The 20624-nt window shown below is 60.0% G+C and overlaps 12 protein-coding genes across 14 annotated transcripts; 4 read left to right on the plus strand and 8 right to left on the minus strand.

Moving 5' to 3' along the window:
* The first annotated feature begins 62 nt into the window (after positions 1-62).
* On the plus strand, positions 63-2011 carry SDRG_06017 (hypothetical protein). The gene has a single exon (XM_008611770.1). It carries the CDS (start codon positions 94-96, stop codon positions 1972-1974), a length of 1881 nt encoding a protein of 626 aa, XP_008609992.1. The 5' UTR covers positions 63-93; the 3' UTR covers positions 1975-2011.
* Positions 2012-2472: 461 nt separating this feature from the next.
* On the plus strand, positions 2473-3804 carry SDRG_06018. Of its 2 annotated transcripts, none has more exons than XM_008611772.1 (8): positions 2473-2625; positions 2667-2741; positions 2789-3034; positions 3091-3202; positions 3255-3323; positions 3369-3431; positions 3471-3575; positions 3621-3804. In XM_008611772.1, the coding sequence occupies exons 1-8, from the start codon at positions 2500-2502 to the stop codon at positions 3725-3727; spliced, it is 903 nt and encodes a 300-aa protein (XP_008609994.1). In that variant the 5' UTR covers positions 2473-2499; the 3' UTR covers positions 3728-3804. The 2 variants fall into 2 exon arrangements, with proteins under 2 accessions (XP_008609994.1, XP_008609993.1); XM_008611771.1 differs by having other exon boundaries at positions 3255-3319.
* On the minus strand, positions 3753-4629 carry SDRG_06019 (hypothetical protein). The gene has a single exon (XM_008611773.1). It carries the CDS (start codon positions 4563-4565, stop codon positions 3798-3800), a length of 768 nt encoding a protein of 255 aa, XP_008609995.1. The 5' UTR covers positions 4566-4629; the 3' UTR covers positions 3753-3797.
* A 115-nt stretch (positions 4630-4744) lies between these two features.
* Positions 4745-5194, minus strand: SDRG_06020 (hypothetical protein). The gene is made up of 2 exons (XM_008611774.1): positions 4939-5194; positions 4745-4893 (listed from the first exon to the last, which is right to left on the minus strand). The coding sequence occupies exons 1-2, from the start codon at positions 5161-5163 to the stop codon at positions 4819-4821; spliced, it is 300 nt and encodes a 99-aa protein (XP_008609996.1). The 5' UTR covers positions 5164-5194; the 3' UTR covers positions 4745-4818.
* A 94-nt stretch (positions 5195-5288) lies between these two features.
* Positions 5289-5789, minus strand: SDRG_06021 (hypothetical protein). The gene is made up of 2 exons (XM_008611775.1): positions 5509-5789; positions 5289-5463 (listed from the first exon to the last, which is right to left on the minus strand). Exons 1-2 carry the CDS (start codon positions 5718-5720, stop codon positions 5352-5354), a joined length of 324 nt encoding a protein of 107 aa, XP_008609997.1. The 5' UTR covers positions 5721-5789; the 3' UTR covers positions 5289-5351.
* Positions 5790-5806: 17 nt separating this feature from the next.
* On the minus strand, positions 5807-7525 carry SDRG_06022 (3-oxoacid CoA transferase 1). The gene is made up of 4 exons (XM_008611776.1): positions 7340-7525; positions 7143-7287; positions 6912-7088; positions 5807-6865 (listed from the first exon to the last, which is right to left on the minus strand). Exons 1-4 carry the CDS (start codon positions 7465-7467, stop codon positions 5834-5836), a joined length of 1482 nt encoding a protein of 493 aa, XP_008609998.1. The 5' UTR covers positions 7468-7525; the 3' UTR covers positions 5807-5833.
* Positions 7526-8049: 524 nt separating this feature from the next.
* On the minus strand, positions 8050-13222 carry SDRG_06023 (hypothetical protein). The gene is made up of 14 exons (XM_008611777.1): positions 13077-13222; positions 13006-13033; positions 12839-12944; positions 12561-12789; positions 12135-12517; positions 11840-12086; positions 11727-11789; positions 11543-11685; positions 11227-11500; positions 11020-11181; positions 9281-10974; positions 9084-9237; positions 8605-9039; positions 8050-8558 (listed from the first exon to the last, which is right to left on the minus strand). The coding sequence occupies exons 1-14, from the start codon at positions 13143-13145 to the stop codon at positions 8106-8108; spliced, it is 4440 nt and encodes a 1479-aa protein (XP_008609999.1). The 5' UTR covers positions 13146-13222; the 3' UTR covers positions 8050-8105.
* An 877-nt stretch (positions 13223-14099) lies between these two features.
* Positions 14100-14667, plus strand: SDRG_06024 (hypothetical protein). Its single transcript, XM_008611778.1, has 2 exons — positions 14100-14386; positions 14431-14667. Exons 1-2 carry the CDS (start codon positions 14126-14128, stop codon positions 14635-14637), a joined length of 468 nt encoding a protein of 155 aa, XP_008610000.1. The 5' UTR covers positions 14100-14125; the 3' UTR covers positions 14638-14667.
* Positions 14663-16141, minus strand: SDRG_06025 (the record flags this gene model as incomplete). Of its 2 annotated transcripts, XM_008611780.1 has the most annotated exons (6): positions 14663-14777; positions 14828-14949; positions 15048-15152; positions 15198-15332; positions 15388-15876; positions 15923-16141. In XM_008611780.1, 6 exons carry the CDS (start codon positions 16139-16141, stop codon positions 14663-14665), a joined length of 1185 nt encoding a protein of 394 aa, XP_008610002.1. The 2 variants fall into 2 exon arrangements, with proteins under 2 accessions (XP_008610002.1, XP_008610001.1); XM_008611779.1 differs by lacking the exon at positions 14663-14777 and having other exon boundaries at positions 14949-15152.
* Positions 16142-16578: 437 nt separating this feature from the next.
* SDRG_06026 (hypothetical protein) lies at positions 16579-17577 on the minus strand (the record flags this gene model as incomplete). Its single annotated transcript, XM_008611781.1, has 1 exon — positions 16579-17577. The coding sequence occupies one exon, from the start codon at positions 17575-17577 to the stop codon at positions 16579-16581; it is 999 nt and encodes a 332-aa protein (XP_008610003.1).
* A 631-nt stretch (positions 17578-18208) lies between these two features.
* Positions 18209-19957, plus strand: SDRG_06027 (hypothetical protein; the record flags this gene model as incomplete). The annotated part of the gene is made up of 1 exon (XM_008611782.1): positions 18209-19957. The coding sequence occupies one exon, from the start codon at positions 18209-18211 to the stop codon at positions 19955-19957; it is 1749 nt and encodes a 582-aa protein (XP_008610004.1).
* A 34-nt stretch (positions 19958-19991) lies between these two features.
* SDRG_06028 (hypothetical protein) lies at positions 19992-20549 on the minus strand (the record flags this gene model as incomplete). Its single annotated transcript, XM_008611783.1, has 1 exon — positions 19992-20549. One exon carries the CDS (start codon positions 20547-20549, stop codon positions 20103-20105), a length of 447 nt encoding a protein of 148 aa, XP_008610005.1. The 3' UTR covers positions 19992-20102.
* Between the last annotated feature and the right edge of the window lie 75 nt (positions 20550-20624).

Below are 20624 nucleotides of genomic sequence, written 5' to 3' on the forward strand. Positions count from 1 at the left end.
TAAGAGACGTTTCTGACCATTGCAAGCTCATTTGAGACGGTTTGGATAAATTTGGCCGGAAAGGACATTGCACTTGCGGTCATTGGCGCGGAGATGGCTCGCCTGGACTTCCGTGGCTATGCCCGCTCTGATCTCACGCAGGTGTACGGTAGGTCCAGTGCCCAGCTGGCGACGAGCGCTGCCTCAACAAACGCTTCGAGCCGCTTTTCCTCTACTTCATTCCTGGATTCGCCTCGCACTCCACACTACGCCATGGCGCATCCTTCCGAGACGCCGTACGTCCAGCCGTCGACGGGCATCGCCGACGGCATCGCGCGCAAGGTCATGTTCTTCGGCATCCTCGCCGTCTTCCTCCTCATCAACGTCATCGTCTTGTACGCGCTGCACTTTACGTCGGCCGGCGTCCCGGCCTCGGCGTCCAACGTCAAAGTCTCGAGCGACGCGTTCAAGGTCGGCTCCATCGACAAGAAGGTCGTGAGCTTCGGCGAAGACGGCGCGATCGTCATCGGTGCTGGCACCACGGGCTACCTCGATGCGGTCGCCATGCCCAACGACGCGATCAACTACATCACGCTCGCGCCCATTGGCGCCAACGCGTCGTCGACCGCAATCCTCACGTACTACCTCAAGAACAAGACGACGACCGTCATCACGACGCTCACGGTCAACGACGACAAGACGACGACGGTCAGCACCAAGTCGTCGACGGCCGCCAACGTCCAAGTGCGTGGCATCGCGACGCTCTCGAACACGCAGGCCGTCTTCCTCCAGTCGACGAGCATGGGCAAGACGTCGCTCGTGCCCGGCTCGATCGCGTCCGGTGCGGTCACGTACAACGCTGACAAGGCCGTCGAGATTGCGTCGGCGTCCGTCTCGAACACGCTCGCCGCGCTCTCGCCGACGACGTTCGCCGCGACCACGTACCAGCCGTACTCGGAGAACAGCACGTACTTCCAGGAGATCCAGGCCGGGTCTATCTCGGCGGACGGCGTCATCACGATGGTCAAGCCGCTCGCGATCGGCACGGGCAACTCGGCGCTGCAGTCGGTGACCAACTCGGGTCCGGAGCCGGTCCCGTCGATGCCCAACTCGTTCATTGTGACGTGGTTTGCCACGAGCAACGACCCGAACGCGACAAGCGCCAAGTCAGGTCTCTGCGTGCTCCTCGCCAACATCAACGGCACCGAGGTCGGCAAAGTCAAGGAGGCGTGCAACACGCAGTACCAGCCGCAGTACTTTGTCGACTCGACGACGGTCTCGGACTCGGTGGTCGCGCTCAGCTTTTACGACGCCAACAACAACAACGCGCTCACGCTCGTCATGGTCGAGATCAACGCGTTCACCAAGAAGATCTTCTTCCGCGGCGCGTACGTCCTCGCCGGTGTCGGCGGTCCCTTTGACTTTGGCTCGTACTTTGGCTTTTACCCGACCCCGTTCGTCCAAGCGCTCTCGGCCACGAAGCTCTCGATTCTGTTCTTGAACCCGACCAACCACGGCCGCCCCACGACGCAGATCTTCCAGATCACCGATGCGCTCACGCTCACGCCCCTCTCGCCGCTCCTCCGCCTCTCGAACGGCGACTTTACGCTCGCGGGCGCCTTGCCCAAGGCCACGTCCGGCGTTGTCGCGCTCGCGGCGCTCCCGCTCTCGGGCAACAGCTACCTCGCGGCCTACTCGGGCGACCTCGCGTCCATCAACCACAAGCGCATCTCGATCGTCGAGTACAAGGGCAAGCCCATCGGCGTCGGGTCCGGCTCGGACAACCTCGTCATGAGCGGCGTCGTCGATGTCGGCAGCAACTACGTGGCCGGCAAGGCGTATTACGCGACGACGAAGGGTGACATCCTCGCGGCCACGAGCACGGACGCCGACGCCGACTACTTCTTCGTCGGCAACACCACGATCGTCTCCAAGGACGCGCGCGTCGGTGTCGCCGTCTCGTCGAGCAAGTTGTACCTCTCGAGCTCAATCTAATCGGACTATGTAATATCATTTCTGGATGGAGATGCGACGTGTTATATGCTGTCAGCAACGCAGAGATCACCAATCGTCCTGTGGTCGGCGCCGGCTTGACGACTGCAAGCACCAAGCAAGTCCACGACTGCACGTTCCCAGCAACAACCCGCGTCCTACTAGCGAGCGGTCGATATATCATGGCCAGCCAACCTTGGATGAAGGAGCAGGTTCGATGTGCGAACCAACTCTACTCGATCACTCTCAACACTCCGACAGCTTCGACAACCACCTCAGCGTAGCAAGTACTGGTACTGCGCTGTGCCAGGACTGGAGCCCAACTTGGCCTTCCCTCTGTTTCTAGTATTGCGGGTTTGGTACACTCTGGAGGCGCGAGCACCAAACCCAATATTCTACCTACAATGCACTGTGTTTGTGTACACATTGTCTTTTGTTGCACGGACAATAGCGTCTGCACCCTCGATCTTGGACGCGGTATCCGGTCGTATCCGGATGCTGGCCGGACGCCATGGTTCATTTGCGCCCATGAAGTTTGCCGTGACTCCGGCACAGGCCGTGCTCTCGTGCTTGGGCATGGCATCTGCCTACGTTGGCATCCTCTACTGCGCCCCGCGGAGCATCCGCGCCCTTCCGCGCGACCATCCTTCGCAGGTACGTACGAGGTGCCTGCAGGCGGACGACGTCGACCTTAGATTGTCACGCGCTTCTTCCTCATCAGCGTCGTGAGCGTCCTCTGCCCGCTGTACATGCTCTGCTACTACGAGCCGGTGCGTCTGCTCTCTCTTCCATCTTGGCCACTGACTATTGCTTGCAGAGCGCAAATGGTATCTCGCTAGCCGCGTGGCTCGGCTTCCACTGGGACGTCCGCGCGACGATCGTGGGCGCGGGCCTCTCGCTCAGCGTGACCATGCTCCTCTTTGCGGGCGCGCTCTTCGCATACCTTCTCGAGCTGCAGGAGACAGCGCGCTCGTCGTCGTCGTGGTCCAAGGCGCTCGAAGGCACGTCCCTTGTACACCAAGCTCGCTACGAGCGCATCCAGGCCATCCGCACCTACCTCTACGTACGAACATGTCTACGTATCCCCACCCTTCATCTTAAGGATACATATACATATAGGCGCCGTTCACGGAAGAATTCGTCTTTCGCAGCTGCATGGCCCCGCTCTTGCTCTGCGCTGGCTTCTCGGCCGGTTCCATCATCGTGGGCAGTCCCCTCGCCTTTGGCGTCGGTACGATCTGCCTCTCGCCGCACCTCGATAACAAGCGCTTTGTATTCGGTAGCGCACATGCACCACTTTGTCGAGCACGTGCGCAGCGGCATGCCGTGGACTCGCGCGCTGCTCATCGTCGGTACATTTGCATCATTGTCGATCCTCGGCCGACGCTCCCTACTAGTCTTCCAGCTCTGCTACACGACAGTGTTTGGCATCTACGCCACGTTTCTCTACTTGCGCACCGGTAGTCTCTGTCTGTGTGCACGTTGTCATCCGCTGTTAGGTCAATTTTGCGCACTCTTTGCCGTGCATGCATTTTGCAACGTGATGGGCTTTCCCGATCTCGGGTTTCTCTCGATCGAGAGCCCGCTGTACGGCGCTCGCTACGGTAGCTCTTCCGACCTTAGCACGCTTGCTGATGCGATTCTCGTAGCCATCTTGGGTGTCTACCTTCTCGGCATTCTGGGGTTCTCCGTCCTCTTGTACCCGCTCACGGACCCGTCGCTGCATCCGCACAGCCTGTGGCTCTTCGCTCGTTAATACACTACAGAAGCATGGCACTCGATGGATGTACGATGATCTAGATTCGCAGTATATTCTAACGCGCTAGCTATCGCTGGTACGGGCACTGGGGGGCGTTGGCGTCGGGCAAAATCGAGTCCATCCCGGGGGGGTTGGCAGGGCACATGAGCGACGCATCGGGGCCGACGGCCACGGTCCGATGCCGCCAGTACGAAAGACTCGTAAAGATCGACTGCTGCACGCGGCCTTGACGTGAGAGCGCCTTGTCTTCGTCGGTCGGGTGCACAACGCCATGGTACAAGATCGGCGTCATGACCATGACCATGTAGGCATAGGCGGCGCGCCACGCTTCGCGGAGCTCGTCCGTGAACGTGTCGCCCGTGCAGTCGTGCATCGCGAGGAGGAGGCACTTTCCGAGCAGATTAAAGTACTCGATCTTGACACCGTACTTGTTGTGGCGGTACGCGAGGTCGCACACTTTCTCAATGACGTTGGGCGCGTTCACGGCCGACGTGATGCTTTGGATGATGTTGATGAGCGCTTTGCCTTGGACGATGATGGACGACCGGAAGAGGGGCTTGACGGCCGGCGCCTTCTCAAAGATCATGCCGTAAAAGTAGTCGTAAAAGTACACGACGGGCGACGCCGGCTTGATTTTGAGCAGCGCGGGCGTCGACCCGGATGAAATGGCCGCCCAGTTGGCGAGCACGAGCGCCTGCACGTCTTTCGAGATGCGCGGGTGCACCATGGCGAAGTCCGGGCAGCGCTCTTCAAAGTACCGCTTGTAGCGCACGCCGAGGATGATCATGCCGTCCTTCGTCTGCTTGATCGCTTGCACCGAGTACGTCACGCCCATTCTCAGGCTACGGCTTATCTCTGGCAGTGCCAAGATGGCCCAAGATAGCAGCAGCCAACCCAAAGCCTGAGAAAGGCTGAAACGACAAGACTCGTTTTTGTGCTCATATACCAAGTACACAATTCTGTCGTCCGTTGGAGGCTTTCGCTCCAACTACATTGGTGAGCCGACAAGCGAAGCGTCTGTAGTAAAGCGATGCAAAGTGTACATGTTGTCGTATTTAAGACGCTGAAATACAGGGTGCTTCCTATAATCACTCGCCTTTGGGTGGCTGTTTGGTGCGGTGGATGGAGCGGATCGTGTTGAGGACGCCCCGTCGGTCGCACGCCTATGTCTTCTTGTGAGGGTGCGACCATGAACAGGAAGTCTTTACTTGGTGTTCGGGCGTCCACTCGGACGCAAGCGACACCATGGTCGAGTCGCAGAGCAGCTCGCTCTCGGCGCCGTCGTCGGTCTGGTTGGAGCTCGGATCCAGCGCAAGGTCGAGCAGCTGGAGCATCTTGGACTCGGAAATGCTCTGCTTGAGCTTGGACGTCGTCTTGGAGCGCGGCGTGCGACGCGGACTCTTCTCGACGCGCACGTCCTCCTCCGGGTTCATCGTCGTGGCTCGGGCGGGATTATAACGGCGCCCTATTTCGAGCCTCGGTATCCGGATGCGTGTCAAAGAACCGGATCCGCTCCCGCCAAAACACTCCAAACCCAGTGCGCCAGTGCTCCAAACCCATTCACACGCACCGGTCCGTGCACCGCGAGCAGTCTACGTACTGTATTTCGGTTTATAAAAACTCATTTCTTGGTGGGGTTTTTGAGCAAGAGGGCCTTCTTGGTCGTGCACTCCTTGAACGGTTTGCCCGTGCCATACGCGGCGCTGGTCGTCGTCATCTTGGCCTTCTGCATCCTATACGCCCCATGAGCCATGACTAGCGAGAACAACCAAGTCAACTTTTCATCCTGGAGCTTTTCCTGGAGCTTCTTGATGCGATTTTCGTACGTAAAGTCTTCGGCCTTGGAGTTGTCAATGTAGCAGAGCCCAAAGTCGTCCCACCAGCGCTTTGCGGCCATGTGCTCGCTCTCGATCTGCGCCGTCAAGTTGGCTTGCTTGGACACATAGTCGATCTCTTGCGGGTGTCCTGCGTCGACGGGCTTGGCGGGCATACCTCCTCTTGGATTCTAGCTCGATGCAATCCCAACTCCATCACCCAATATGGCGCGTCAACGGCACGAGCGCTGAAACAGTCAACTGACGGTACACAATAAGACGACGCTTCTTATTCCATGAGCGAGAGCGTTGGCGAGACGGCAAAGTCGGCGTCCGTGCGCTTGCGGATCTCGTCGACCGTCGTGTCGGGCGCGTGCTCGATGAGGACGAGGCCGTTGGGCGTGCAGTCAAAGACCGCGAGCTCCGTAATGATGCGGTTCACGACCGACTTGCCCGTGAGCGGGAGCGAGCAGCTCTTGAGGATCTTGGCGCTGCCGTTCTTGGCGTTGTGCTCCATCGTCACGACGACGCGGTTGCCGCTGCCGACGAGGTCCATCGCGCCGCCCATGCCCTTGACCATCTTGCCCGGAATGATCCAGTTGGCGAGGTCGCCGTTCTGCGCGACCTGGAGCGCGCCGAGGATCGTGAGGTGGATGTGGCCGCCACGGATCATGCCAAACGACTCGGACGACGAGAACGTCGACGAGCCCGGAAGGTACGTGACCGTCTCCTTGCCCGCGTTGATAAGGTCTGGGTCCTGCGACCCGAGCTTCGGGTACGGGCCCATGCCAAGGAGGCCGTTCTCACTCTGGAGCACGACCGAGACGCCCGCCGGGACGTAGTTGGGCGCGAGCGTCGGGAGGCCAATGCCGAGGTTGACGTACATGCCGTCCGCAAGCTCCTTGGCTGCGCGCTTGATGATGCGCTCGCGGTCCGGCGTGATCTTCATGCTCGTAGCGTTGTCCGAGACAGTGAGGCGCTCGATGCGCTTCTCGTTGCGCTCAGCCTTGTAGATGCGCTGGACGTACACGCCCGGGACGTGGATCTCGTCCGGGTGCAACTCGCCAATCTCGACGAGCTCTTCGACCTCGACGATCGTCGTCTTGCCGGCCTTGGCCGCGTCGACGTTAAAGTTGCGGGTTGTGCCACGGAAGACGAGGTTGCCGTCCTTGTCACCCTTCCAGGCCTTGACGAGCGCAAAGTCGCCCGTGATACCTTCCTCCATGACGTAGTTGCGACCGCTGAAGACGCGCGTTTCGCGGGCCTTGCTCGGAATGTCCACGGACCCGTCGGCCTTGAGCTTGATGCCAAAGCCACCTTCCTAAGAAGCGACTGTAAGACACGCTTGTACGCATGACGAGGCGTACCTGGATGATGGTACCGTACGCTGTCGGCGTAAAGAAGGCGGGAATGCCAGCGCCACCGGAACGGATGCGCTCGGCGAGCGTGCCCTGCGGCGTAAGCTCGACTTCGAGCTCACCCGTCAAGTAGAGCTTCTCAAACAAGGCGTTCTCGCCGACGTACGACGAGATCATGCGCTTGATCTAATACATTGAGCAGCTGAGCATCCATGGAAACTAGTTAAGCCAAGTGCGTACCTGGCGCGACTGGAGGAGAAGGCCAAGACCATAGTCGTCGACGCCGGCGTTGTTGGAGACGCACGTGAGGTCCTTGGCGCCCTGACGCACGAGCGCATCGATCGAGCTCTCGGGGATACCGCAGAGGCCAAAGCCACCAACGATCCTACCAAACATGCCCATGAGCCATCGTCGCCGTTCACGTAGCCTCGCCGTACAAGGTCGAGCCGTTCTTGATGTCCTTGACGGCCTCGTCGGACGAGGCGAAGACCTTGCTCGAGGCGAAGCGCTGGTGGAAGAGGGCGGCGCGCGAGACGCGTGTGAGGCGGGAGGCTTGGCGAAGCATGCTGCAAATCAAAACTGAGGCCACAAGCTCCCAAATCTTCTTTCGATCTTCGGTTTCGAAGTTTCCTGTCGTTTTTTATATACACGCTTCAGTATACAAAACGCTTGCTACATTAAAAAAGAGAGAAAAATTACCCGAAGGACCAACTTCAAGTTGGCTTGGCAATCGAGCGAACGACGATGGCGATCCAAGGGCTCCTCCCAGTAATCCGAGGCAAGTCGACTACCATCTGCGGCCTCGACTAACTATGGGGCACGCTCAGATAGTATAAACATGCGGCGGCTGCTGGTCCAACCTCAATATCGTTGCAGAAAGCTCTAGGAGACGCGCTCGACGACCTCGGCGTCTTCCTCTTGATGCAAGCGCCACTAAGCTCTAAGAACCTATGGGTCTTATCCAGGACGCGACGAGGGCGCTGCGGATAGCGAGGGGTGTGTATGGTTGTCACGCCCAGCGATGACACGGTGTCGTCAAACGGCAACTTCGCCGATTTGTAATCGGCCACCGATGACAAATCGTCACGCAATTGGTCAACAGCCTGTCAACCGAACGGTTTCGCGTAACCGGCTCGACAACGCGTTGATTGGCCGCGTGGCGATCTTGAAGCGTCGTCACGAGACAGGACGACGATGGTGGTATTATTTTTTATGGAGCAAATCTTCAAGGGAAACGTGCATGGTCGACGACCGACCCGCGCCACGGCCACCAGCATGAGTACTGCTATTGCTGTTGTTGCTACCACGACCCCCGTGGTGGCTCTTGTGGCCAGCGCGGCCACCCTTGCCTCGGCGCTCTTCGTGGCGAGGGGGGCGTCGACCGGTGCCTTGCGCCGACGCGCCCGGCGGCTGCGTGAGTTTCTTCTCAAACCGAAACTGAATGTCCTTGAGGTGCTCGATCGTGAGCGTCTTGGCGGCCGCGACCGCATCTTCGCACGTGCCCACAAACTCAAAATGGGCGCTCTCGCCGTCGCGCGGCCGTTTTTGCGAGAAAAAGTTGACTTGGGCGCCGCTCTCCTTTTCGATGCGGCGAAGGTTGGCGCCCTGCTTGCCAATGATCTGGCCCTCGATGTTAAAGTCGGGGCTTGAGAGCGCCTACACCGCGTCGTAGGAGCGTGACGACAGATTCGATTTTGTATACCTCGTCCGAGAGTACGTCGTGGATGTACAGCTGCTCCTTGAACGAGTCGTTGAACGACTCGGACGCGACCGACGCCGTGTCAAACGACCCAAACGAGTCGGTCGACGGCCGCCGGCTCTGGAAGCCCGACTGCCGCTTCATGTGTTGGCCCTTGGAGATGAGCTTCTTCCCGTCGTCCTCCAAGCCTTGGCGCAGCATGCAGCGACCAATCTTCTCAATGCAAAAGCCGAGCTCGCGCGAGTTGGGCATGAGCACTTGGCGAATGGCTTCGGCCTCGCGGTACATCATTTCCGCCTCCTTGTATTTTTCCTGGGCCACGAGAATGCGCGCGAGGTTCAAGAGCGTCACGGACACGCGGTCGTTCGTGTTGCTATAGTACTGCTGCCGGATCGTGAGCGCTTCGCGAAGGTAGGTCTCGGCCGCTGCATATTGCCCCTATATCGTCCGCATGAGTGACGATGGCGACACCTGCGTTGTACCTGGTTGTACTTGTGGTTGCCGAGGTTGTTGAGCGTCGCCGCGGTCTCGGGGTTTTTGTTGCCGAGCTTCTTGCGCCGAATGTCGAGCGCCTGCAAATACAGCTGCTCAATCTTGGCGTCAATCTCCGACATCTTTTGCGGCGACGGTTTGCGCCTAAAGCCGAATGTATCAATCTATCAAGGTACCCAGAACGTACGCCTTGGGCAACTTGTCGGTGATGTGCACGAGGAAGAGCGCCATGTTGTTGAGGCTTCGCGCGACGAGCGGGTGGTCCTTCCCAAGGTGCGCTTCGTAGATCGAGAGGCTCTTTTCATACAGTTCTTGGATCTCGTCGTTGGTCTTGAGGAGCACGCCGCCGTAGCCGAGACCTGTCGACGAGCCATCGCCCTCGTCCTTGAGCATCGTGAGCGCCGACTTGTAAAAGTTGCCGAGGTTGTTCAAGCTCGTCGCATAGTCGGGGTGCACAGGCCCGAGGACGCGCTCGCGGATCTCCTTGGCCTGCAACAAGAGCGCTTCGGCCTTGCGGAACTTCCACGCATTCACGGGGCTAAAGCCGCGGCGCATCGAGAGCACAATGCCGAGGTAGTTGAGCGCCTCGGCGACGTGCGAGTGGTCGGTGCGGTGCAATACCTCTTGCTGGATACGCAGCGACTCGCGGTACATGTGCTCCGCGTTCGCGTCTTCGTTGATGTCGTAGTGCGCGTACCCCATTTCCATGACCATGAGCACCTCGAGCGCGAGGAGCTCCATCACGCCCGGGCACGCGCACGACAGGATCGTCTCGGGTGCTTGGCTCGGCTCGTAACTCGACGGCATGTCGCTCGTGTCGAGGATCGTCGAGTTGTTCTCGATATGGCCGCACTTGCAGTTGAGGACGCGCGCCGTCTTGGAGAACTGGATGCTTGTCGCAAACAAGCGGAGGCGGAAGCGCGGGTCCATGCGGGCGCGGAAGATGAAGCGGCCGCGCACCATGAGGTTGCTGTGGAGGAGCACGTCGATGAACGGCGCGTACCCGCCGTCATCGTCCTCGCAGCCGGTCGCCATGCGCTCGCGTGCAGTCTCTTCGCTGTGCTTGGAGAGCTGGTGGGCGATCCGCAGCGCCGACTCGATGTTGGAGCGCTCCGAGTCAAAGAGCGTCAGCGACCCTTCGTAGCGGAACGCGTGGCTGGCGTTCGCAATCACGAGGCAGTAGTGCCGCACAAAGCGGCGTCGCCACGTCAAGAAGAGCGCGGCGCCTTCGGGCGACGAGACGGAAAACTTGGCCGCCTCGTCTTCGGCAAAGAGCTGGATCATGTTGTGCAGCCGGAACCGCGCATGCTGCGGTAGCACATGCCGCGTCGTCTTGCGCAGTAGCATGGGCATGACCTTCTCGACGAGCGACCACTGGTTGAGCTGCTCGAGGGCCGGGATCGCCGCCGCGACCTCGGACGCATGCGCCGCGACCTCTTCCTGGCTCTCGAGGTTCAAGAGCGAGTACGACATAGTTGTGAGCGCGTCGTCCTTGTCAAAGCAGTCGTCAATGTGGTAGAGCTCCCACCCAAGACTCTGCGCCGACGACGCGGCCGTGGACGCGCACTCGTCCAGCGCGTTAGCACTGCCATACTGCCGGCTGTACGCTGGCGGCGCAAACATCGAAGGCGTTGCTGAGGACGACGACAAGAGCGACGGCGACGAGTGCGTCTTCATGAGAGGCGACGGCGACGTGAACGACTGGAGGACGGCACACGCAGCCTTCATGTCAAACACACCGCGGAAGAGCCCGAGCGCCATAAAGGCGAGCCGGAGCGGCGCGTCAAGCTGCGTAAACGACGATCGAATGCACCGATCGAGGCATTCTTTCTGGCCGGTTTCCGACAAGTTGTTGATCTCTTCGAGGCGGTGGTCCTCAACCTACGACGATGATTTAATCATATGCGACAGTGTTGAGTGACGCACCTGAAGACGCTCGATGAGGTCCTGGGGCGTCACGTTCGAGCGCGTGTTCGCGAGGGCCCGGCCGACGACGCGCAGCGCCAGTGGCAGTTTGCCGCAGATGGTCGCGAGGCGCTCTGCTTCAACCGGCGAGCACTGCAGCGCCATCGACAAGATGAGCTCCGTCTACGGGCCATGTCACACCAACAACACACTACGAGGGACCGGTACCGCAATCTTGAGCGGCAGCTCCGAGATGTTGACGGACGTGACGGTGACGTTGGCGATGTCCGGGATACGACGTGAGCCGAGAAGCAGCCGCGTATGGTGCGCGGTCGCAACGAGCTGGCCAAGGAACGCCTCGCACTTGCGCTGGTCGCGGTCGAGGAGCTCCTCAACCTTGTCGAGCACGAGCAGGCAGCGCTTGGAGCCGAGCTCGGCAAAGAGCTGGCTGTCGGTCGTATTTTCACCGACGGGGAGCCCGACGCTCTGCGCGATTGCATACCTAGTAGACATTGAGAAGGTGATTCTGTCGAGAAGAGCCTACAGCACGGCCGAGAACTCGAGACCGGCGAGACCTTCGAGATCCACGTAGAAAACGCCGTCGGGGCATATCCTGCGCTGGAGCACAAAGTGCGCCGCCGCAATGACGAGCGAGCTCTTGCCAATGCCGGGTGCCCCGGTGCACACCTACAGCCCATGAGGTGTCTAGCATCATCGCGATTGCAGACCGTCACGTTGCCTTGGACGATCGAGCGCACGAGGTTGTACGTATCGACGTTGCGTCCGACAAACTAGCGTCGCATCAGCACTCGGTCATGGCCGCTGCTGCCAAGAGAGGTACCTGGCCGTGCATGGCCGGGAGGTTCGACGGACAGTGCGGCGTCAAGTCGACGAGCTTGCCGCGCGGCAGCTTGGGGAAGATGATGACGTCGTGAAGCGACGCATCCGCTTGGCCAAGCAGGAGGAACTTGGAGCTCTCATCGTGGGGCCACGGCAGCGTCTCGCCTTTGCAGCAGCAGCGGTTGGGCGGGTGGCGCGTATGCACCATGCCCGAGAGCGCCCACTGGCACGTTCGTTCGTGGAGATGCCTACTGTACAGTTAGGAGCCGAGTACGACAGAACAAAACGCAGCGTACGCGCAGCAGCAGGCGCGCTTGTTGGTCGGCGGCAAGGCGCGGACCGCCGTCTTGGCAATGTCAAAGGCCGAGAGGACCGACCGGCCCGCAAAGAGCGAGAGGTAAAAGTGTTTGGCAAACATGTTGCCGCTCGAGTCCAAGATGCGCGAGTCCGAGTGCACGGCGACGACGTGGGGTACACCGGCTTCGACAAACACGTTGGCGAGTCGCTCGCTGTGGCACGAGCTCACAAACACCACTTGGAGGAGGTCCGTGGACCCGACAGCGCCGCTGTAGATGAGTTCGCGGAGCGACTTGGGCGAGATCATATGCGTGCAGCCCGCGCCGTCCTCAAAGCACAGCATCTCGTTGTGCCCGACGCCATGGCCGGAAAAATGCAGCACCTACGCTGCGCGCTACAGCGAGTGGACGCACCGATACGCGTACCTTGCACTTCCATGCGGTCAAGAGCGCACGGAACGAGTCGGTCGTCGCTACATCAAAGCGCACCTGGATGCACCCGAGGTAGCCCGAGTTGAGCGCTTGCTGGAGCGAGAGCCGCTCGGCCTCGAGGTCCAGCTTCTCCATGGCCAAGATTGTGGGCGGTGCATCCTTGGGGTAGATCTTGAGCACGAGGGGCGCTGCATGCAAGACAGCCAGGTCCAAGATGTTGTCCCTACACGTCGTATCGCTGGTGCGCGTCTGCTGTCGAGCGGAAGCGCTACCTGTCGTTGATGTCGCGGATGGCGGCGAGGAGCTTGGCTCGCCGGCCCAGCGCCTTGATCTGAAGGTCGTCGCGAAGGATTTCGTTGGTCAAGTCGGGCAGAATGGCTACGTCATGGAGGAAATGCCATGAGGACAACCTCGTCCGCCACGCTGCATATGGACGTACCGCCCGAGATCTCATTCTCGAGGAAGATCTACCTCGGAGGTCAGTCGCATGCTGCGCCATGAGGGGCGTACCTCCGCGAACTCGCCAAAGCCCGAGGCCTCGAGCCACTCGGCGACCTTCTCGCAGCTCCAGGCTTCCATCGACGCAATTCCACTGATGTCTTTCGAGGATCCCCAAGTGGCGTTTCTTTAGACCAATCGCATGGCGCGAAAAAGTCGATTTTCAACCAATCGCATGCACGGACGCCGGCAACGTGGGATTTTCGAACCGAGCATAGCGCGGAGGCGGCAAGCGACCACAAGAACCTGCAGCGACGCCCTTGGCCACGCGGCCGTCGCACGCCACCGCTCGATGCGACTTGGTGCGCGCTCTCGTGCCCATCCCTCGCTCCTTGAGGTACTACGGTGCGTTGGGTTGTCTTGGTAATCCAGGAAAAATCTGCGCCAGCGAACGAACAGGAAATCCTGCAAGCAGCCCACGCTCCAACTTCTTAGTCCCGTGTACTAGTACGCAGCTGCACCGCGCCGATAGCGACGCGAGGCGACCGATCGCGTGCGTGGGTAAAGGTGGCTACAGCGTGGCGTAGTACCGGTACCTACCTGGCCCAGCTACCTGGCCCGCGTCGCAGCAATGATCAATTGAAGTACGCCATCGTACAGAGCCATATGGTGCCCATGCGGGCGCTGTGGACATGGCACAGAGATGGCACACAGTCGACCTGTCGTGTCTGACGTTGCTGCATGCCAGCTCGTCCTGCGCCATGGCCTTCGTGCAGTGCGCTACTGCCTGGCCTTGCTGCTCATGCAGGTGCGTTCGCATGGCATAGCCTCGCTTCCAGTCGCAGCGACAGAGTCCTACGGCCGCGCGTGTCCCGCGGAGGCGTCCGCGGATGAGACCTTGAGCACGTGCAAAATTTCGGGTAATAAAATGCGCGTTGGATATTGACAACCGGGCACGGCCAAAGCAATATAATGTCATATCGGTTGAAGAGCTTAGAAATTGTATTGAAATCGACCCGCAAAAAATGTTTGGAAAATAAAATCGAACGAAACGCGGGCACCCGAGTGAGAAAAGCCAGCAGAGTTCATTCACCTTTTCGCAACCGCTCGAGCCCATCGCCATGGGGCAGTCGTGCTCGTGCTTGGACCAGAGCCACCCGCACAGCCGGCGACGCTCGAGCTCGAGCTCCATGTCACTCCAAGGCGACGCCACGGCGCGGGCTGAGGGCCTCCTACACCAGCCGTCCAAGGCCATCGAGGCCAGTGTCGTCAAGCGCAATCCGCGCACGCTCGACCACGAGTCGGCGTACACCGCCTTCGTCTACAAGGGCATGGAGCATCCGCCGAGCTCCAAGAAGACAGAGGCCAGCGGCGTGAGCGAGGTACGAGCCGTTAGCGCGCCTACCGAGGTCTCATGCGTCCGTAGCCGAGGTCGTCGACCGATACGACGATCTTGGAGCTCGAATGTGTCATGTGCCTCGACACGTTCTCGGACGAGAACCCAAAGATCCGGACGCTTTGCAACTGCGGCGTCAACAGGACCAACTTTCACCTTGCGTGCTTGTACGAGTGGGTCGACCGGGACAAGAGCTGCCCCGTGTGCCGGGCCGTGCTCTTTTTCGAGGAAAATTAAATCTAAATGTCAACTGTCGTCGTCGTCATAGCTGGTCCAAGAGGGGCATGGCGAGCACGGACGCGAGCACAGCTAGCGCCATGGACGCGAGGGCAAGCTGCATATGGCGAGGTGCCAACGCCTCCAGCCACGGCGTGGGCCTAGACCAGCAACATGAGAGATACATTGTCATCTCGCCACAGGGACGTACGCAGTCGGCATCTCCGTGACAGCCGATTGATGCGGAAACGGGTACGTCGTATAGCAGCTCTGCGGGATCTTGTCGCCGTTCGCGAGGCGGCTCATCTCGAGGAGCTGGGTTGGCGGCACGACCTGCAGCAGCCCGTTGGCCTCGGGTGCACCGTGTCAAGGGACCATGCAACAGCGTATCACGATAGCAAGCATGCAATGCAGAAGAAAAGGATATCGACAATGCCTTCGATCGGCATGCTGTGGACGAGCTTGGAGAGGACCGAGTGCATCTCGGCGTAGTCACAAGGACACTGTAGGAGGCGCGCGCGGTGGTGCAAGACGAGCTACTCGACATACGCTCGATCGTGCATCAAGCATAGACGGCGTACCGCGGCCGAGAGGTACATGGAGAAGAGCGGGTGCGAGCAGAGCAGGATGTCGTACAGGCGGCACACGTCGTCGAAGGCCTTGACATGGTGTGCAAACCACGTAATGACCCATGGCAGTGCAAAGTACGGGTCCACCTAATCGTCCACAGTGGACAATCTGCGTGCTTGGAAATACCATCGGGATACGCACCCCGGACGCCATAATGTGCCCGTACAGCTCCGTGTCCTGCGTCTGCAGTAGCGGGTAGAGGACGCTGAAGATCGCGAGCACCGAGTCAAAGTTGGTGCGCATTGGCTCTTGAAAGTACGTGGCACTTGCGCGCACCAGCAGTGGCGTCGCTGCATGCACGCCTGTCGTCAAGAGAAAGACCGCCGCGACGTCGTGGAAGCCTTGGTAGTAATGCAGCTCGACGTTGTCCGCTTCGGCGCTGCAGAGCACGGCGTGGACGAGCGAGTAGAGCGACTTGCGCCGCTTTCGCCGGTTGTGCAGCGTCGACGCGTCGTGCCACATGTCGGGGTTGAGCGACCGATCGACGTCGCGCTGCACCTGGTCGTCGTCCGGGTGGGCGCGGTGGCGGTACCCCGGCACTTGTGGCTTGAGGCGGTGGTCGACGAAGAACGTTTCGAGCGACTCGGGCGTGAAGCCCAAGAGGATCGGCCAAATGCGCTTGCGCAGCTCCTATACCGAGGCGAATGAGCTCGTCGATACGAGCGGTGGTGCCCACCCGCGTGAGAAACCCGCCGGGCGCGAGCGCGAGGCGGCGCCACGTGGCCATGAGGCGGTCCTGAGCGGCCTTGGCCTCCTCGGGCGACGCAGCCGATGCAAGTGCATTCTCATAGTGCTTGAGCGTCGCAAGGATCTTCTGGCGGTGCCCATCCTTGGGCTCGTCAGCTGGCCCCGGCACCCCGAGACCGCGGGCTGCCTTGCGCAGTGCGGCAAGCATTGCTACACTGGTAACCGGATGCTCGTCAGCAACGCCGGACAAGAGTCGTACAAAAAAGCTCTTAACGGCACAAACAAACACGCCACTGCGCCTCAAATGCGTCATCCAACGCTTCCAAGGCTACTAGACCAGCAAAATCCTTAGCAGGGATCCGTATTCGCCATCGTGAGCAGCGCCCGCGCCGCCGTTCCTGCTGTGAATTGAACCTCTGTCCTTCCAAGTCAAACATACACTATATATAACCCTTAAATAGTGTATCTATTATTTAAAACGCAATTAGTGTGAATGAAAGGTTTGAGTCGCGGTGATGACAACTCGGGTCTTGATCACTCCAACAGTAGGTGGACGTAAAGAGCTATCGACTCGACGCCCTCACAATGCAACATTAAATAAAATCACCTCTATTTACATGGACGTATCAGGCAATGCGACGCCGATCACGCCTTCTCCACATACTGCCACGGACGACCGTACTTGGTCTCGAGCGTATATCGGTTCGTATCGACGTCTTGGTGCTTGCGCGAACGGAGGCTGCCGTCGCGGTCTTGACACATGACGCAGTGCCACGGCGTGGTTGGGATCGCGCCTTCCAGCTGCGGAATGAGCGCGACGCTGAACTTTGGTCCTGCGTTGTCGTACGCGTGGATCGAGAGGCGGATCGCATGCGGGTAGCAGTCGTCGACAAGCGCTGAAAACGCCATATTGCGCTGGATCATGCACTTGGCAGCGACGCCCGCCGCCTTGTCGACCGCCGACTTGCTCAGGCTCGCCCATGCCAGCGCCATGTCCTTGGCCAGAAACCGACGAAAGCTCCGGTACGTGGCGAGCAATTCGCTGTCGTCCTTGAGCAGAGTCGCCATGTCCAGCTGGTCGCAGCCGTAGCGCGCAAGAAGCTCGGTATTCGGGTCCTTTGACGTTGTGTAGGCCTCGAGCCGGTCAAATGCGAGGTGCACGAGTCCTTTCTCGCGCGCCAAGTCTTCGAGCGCCGTCGCGTACGCGTCCATCACATCGAGGGAGACGCCGATGATGTCGTTGAAGATGCGCCCGTCGCTGAAGATGACGGCGCGCGCTCCATGGACGTACAGCGGCGCAATCGCAGCGCAGAGGGCGTCGAGTCGCGCGAGCGCCAGTGCCTCGCCGCGGTCCGGGAGGACACCGAGGGTCTTCTCGCGGACGTTGGGCGACTTGAACGGAAACGCGGGAATGACAAATGTGATCGGGCGCTGATGGGTGACGGCATCAGCGACAATGTCTTCCACCCTGAAACGTCCGACCGTTTCAAAACGGTCACCGGGCAGCTGGTGGAGGAGCGGTGTGAGCGCGGCAAGCACCGCTGCAAGCACCTTGTCCTTGTCCACAGGGAGCGTCTTGCGCGTCGGCTCGGTCGCCACGCTCGCGTCGGACGCGACAGCCATTCGGTCCATGTGACACACCATCGTCGCTCAGAATGCAGGAAATCGGATTATGAAGTCAAGGCGCCAGGTATCAGCGTCACACTAGCACTGTATATACCGGTATAGTCACGTCCTGGCAAAGATGTGTCGTTGCATTCCGTACCACACATTGTCGACGGTGCATTTTGCAAGGCAACTTTGCCAGCTGGTGGTCTAGGCAGCGCCGAGGCTTGCGGTCGGCCGCCAATCGGACGCGCTGGTCGATGCTGAATGGGTGCCTGCACGCGTCGTGCGCTGCGGCGTCAACAGCATGGCACAGATCGTGCAGTAGTACGTGCACGTTCAAGCCTTGTACATCCCTTCAAGTGCTCGATACCGGTCGGTTCAGCCCGCGACCTCGTCCCCCAAGAGAGCTAGAACCCTAGTCCTCTCAAAATTGCTACGCTCGATGCCTCTACTAGTTGGCTCAGATTCGGTTAAACAAAATTCGTTCCTTCCAAACATAATCTGAGGCCATATTACGGGATTGAAATCAGAGGCCGCGAAAAAACACACTGGCGTGCACCGTCACAAATGGATACGAGGGGTAGGGGACTTGGGTGCGAATTCACAAACATCTGGCCGCAGCTGCAGCGACGGGTGCTTCAGGATCTGCACTTTTGAACGCGCACCGATGAGTCCACCTCTGTCTTCGCCGCGCCTCGATGCCATTCTGGACGCCGTTCGACCGCTCCTCAACCTCGGCCATGCCAACGACGCGTTCTTGAGCACTGGCCACGAACGGCTCGCGGCGTCGATTGCGGCTGCTGTCGAGAAACGTGCGCCCATCACTTTTGTCTTGCCGGCGTTCCCTTGCAAGTCGCCGAATGTCGCGACCGAGGTACTTGGCGTCCTTCCCGACCGCGGCGAAGAGCTCGCGCTCGGCCGTCTCGAGGCCATGTGCGCCGCCATTGGCGCCGTGTACCCGCCGGGCGCGACCGTCACCATCTTTAGCGACGGCCGCGTCTTCAGTGCGATCCTGGGTGTGCCCACGGCGATCGTGCTTGCGTACAAACAAGCGCTCGTGGCCATGGCTGCAGACCGTGCACACATTGTCTTTGACAGTTTGGACAACCATGCCGACTCGATCGACGCGCTCTTGCGACGGTTTCACGTCGACGCCGATGTCGTCCACGCTCTTTTGCAGACTGACGCAGGCCTGCAAGCGACGCACGCGACGTTTCTTGGCTTTCTTGAGCGCGACTTGCCAGAGGCCACAAGCGACGAGCGACAGGTGGCGGCCAAAGCCATGCTGCAGCGCAACGTCGCCTTTGCTCGCCTTGTCGACGAGGTGTATCCGAGCGCCATTCGCCTCTCGATCCACGCCACGTCGAACGCCGGACATAAATTTGGCGTCCTTCTCGTGCCCCAAGCTCCGACGACATGCCCGCGCACGCCGTGGCACTGCGTCATCTGCGAAGATCTCGACGGCACCGTCTCGGCTCTCCCGCGCCACGAGGTCGATATGACGCGCTACGAACTTACGACCAAACGCGGTCAACCCTGGGGTTTTGTGCAAACGCCCGAGTCGGCCTTGGCGGGCATGGAGGTGACGCTGGCACCGTGGCGCCAAGGTCTTCTGATCACGGCCAACAACACAATGTCGCTGCTCGAGCTGCCAGCACGCGCCTTGCGCTCGCTCGCCACCAAGCACAGTGTGGTGTGCCTTCGCGGGTTCCGCGAAGACGACGACATGGAGGTGGTCGCTGCCCACCTCGGCGAGATCCTCTCGTGGCCCACCGGCAACATCCTCGAGCTCAAGCAAGACAAGCTTGAAGGTCTTGCGTCGCGGTCGCACGAACCCATGGCGTTCCACTACGACGGCATGTTCAAGCGCATTCCAAACAGCAACGTCCTCGGCGACGTGCCCTTGTACCAGTTCTTCCAGTGCTTTGCGCCGTATCCCGACCCGGACGACGATACGAACGGACGCACGCTCTTTGTCGACTCGCGTCGACTTCTCGCGGCGCTGCCCGCCGCCGACGTCGACCGCCTACGGGGCTTGCGCATGATGGCACAGACCGCTGCGAACGCCATGTACGGGTCGGCCAGCCTCACCCACTACGCAGATGTGGTGAGTCACCACCCCGTGACGGGCGAAGAGATTCTGCGCTTCCATGAACCGTGGGGGGCCGACCGCACCGAGTACCAGCCGACGACGATCACGATCCAGAAAAAAAAGGACGGAGGCGCCGAAGACGACAACGGCGAGCAAGCGTGGTGCTTTGAGACGCTGGTGCCAAAGCTCTACGATGCAACGTTTTGCTATTCGCACCGGTGGCAGAAAGGGGACTTTGTGCTCTCCGACAACTTTGTGCAGCTGCACAGCCGGACGCCGATGGCCAAGGTGGGCCGCGAAATCCAGCGGATTCACATCAATTGAAGGCATTCAAACACACCATTCATAGACGATAAGATAGAGTTTGACTGTTTGTTCAGATTTGGGGGATTTCAACTGGTCTCTAGGTGTGGACACGGACAGGACCGCTATCAACGATCGTACTAATGACGTTGTACGGTCGTGCTCATCATACAAAGTGAGCAATCGGCGTGTCGGGAAGCGGTACCGCGGTCTCAAACCGAGGAGGAAGGACGTCATCTGTGGTCGGCTTCTTCGAGTACACTGGCTGCATTCGCCACGTCTTGACGTCAAAGAGCACGAGAGAGCCGCGCACCGAGACCGTCAGGAGACCGCTCAGCAGCGCCGACGCGCGATCCATGTAGTAGACATCGCCAAGCAGCCACCCGTCGTGCGTGAAGAGGTACTTGGCGCCCGCCGTGAGCAGGAGCGACTGACTGCGGCGTAGGGAAGCCGAGACAGGCCACAAGGCTCGCACAAGACCGTAGCAGACGCAGTTGCAGGCGACGATCACCGCAATCAAAAGCAAAACGCGATCGAGAAACCCGATCGCGATGGAGCCTGTCGAGCACTCGACTTGGAAATCGAGCGCCGTAGAGACGCAGCGAAAGTCCATAGTCGCCCGGTGCTCAACAGGCTGAAGGGATGAGAGGCAAGCTGCAATCGACCAAACGAGCAGACTGTTGATGGT

This window comes from Saprolegnia diclina (assembly GCF_000281045.1).
Source record: "Saprolegnia diclina VS20 unplaced genomic scaffold supercont1.16, whole genome shotgun sequence".
NCBI lineage: Eukaryota > Oomycota > Saprolegniomycetes > Saprolegniales > Saprolegniaceae > Saprolegnia > Saprolegnia diclina.

Bases quoted from the DNA above. Each gene is read 5' to 3' on its own strand.
- SDRG_06017 (XM_008611770.1), top strand. From the start codon at position 94: ATGGCTCGCCTGGACTTCCGTGGCTATGCCCGCTCTGATCTCACGCAG.
- SDRG_06018 (XM_008611772.1), top strand. From the start codon at position 2,500: ATGAAGTTTGCCGTGACTCCGGCACAGGCCGTGCTCTCGTGCTTGGGC. The intron at 2,742-2,788 runs GTGCGTCTGCTC...TATTGCTTGCAG, and splicing joins TGCTCTGCTACTACGAGCCG to AGCGCAAATGGTATCTCGCT. The intron at 3,576-3,620 runs GTAGCTCTTCCG...CGATTCTCGTAG, and splicing joins GCTGTACGGCGCTCGCTACG to CCATCTTGGGTGTCTACCTT.
- SDRG_06019 (XM_008611773.1), bottom strand. From the start codon at position 4,565: ATGGGCGTGACGTACTCGGTGCAAGCGATCAAGCAGACGAAGGACGGC.
- SDRG_06020 (XM_008611774.1), bottom strand. From the start codon at position 5,163: ATGAACCCGGAGGAGGACGTGCGCGTCGAGAAGAGTCCGCGTCGCACG. The intron at 4,894-4,938 runs GTAAAGACTTCC...AAGAAGACATAG, and splicing joins AGTGGACGCCCGAACACCAA to GCGTGCGACCGACGGGGCGT.
- SDRG_06021 (XM_008611775.1), bottom strand. From the start codon at position 5,720: ATGCCCGCCAAGCCCGTCGACGCAGGACACCCGCAAGAGATCGACTAT. The intron at 5,464-5,508 runs GTTGACTTGGTT...TGGGGCGTATAG, and splicing joins GAAAAGCTCCAGGATGAAAA to GATGCAGAAGGCCAAGATGA.
- SDRG_06022 (XM_008611776.1), bottom strand. From the start codon at position 7,467: ATGCTTCGCCAAGCCTCCCGCCTCACACGCGTCTCGCGCGCCGCCCTC. The intron at 7,089-7,142 runs GTACGCACTTGG...TCAATGTATTAG, and splicing joins TTCTCCTCCAGTCGCGCCAG to ATCAAGCGCATGATCTCGTC. The intron at 6,866-6,911 runs GTACGCCTCGTC...GTCGCTTCTTAG, and splicing joins CGTACGGTACCATCATCCAG to GAAGGTGGCTTTGGCATCAA.
- SDRG_06023 (XM_008611777.1), bottom strand. From the start codon at position 13,145: ATGGAAGCCTGGAGCTGCGAGAAGGTCGCCGAGTGGCTCGAGGCCTCG. The intron at 11,686-11,726 runs GTCTGCAATCGC...CATGGGCTGTAG, and splicing joins TCGTCCAAGGCAACGTGACG to GTGTGCACCGGGGCACCCGG. The intron at 10,975-11,019 runs GTGCGTCACTCA...TCATCGTCGTAG, and splicing joins ACCTCATCGAGCGTCTTCAG to GTTGAGGACCACCGCCTCGA.
- SDRG_06024 (XM_008611778.1), top strand. From the start codon at position 14,126: ATGGGGCAGTCGTGCTCGTGCTTGGACCAGAGCCACCCGCACAGCCGG. The intron at 14,387-14,430 runs GTACGAGCCGTT...ATGCGTCCGTAG, and splicing joins AGGCCAGCGGCGTGAGCGAG to CCGAGGTCGTCGACCGATAC.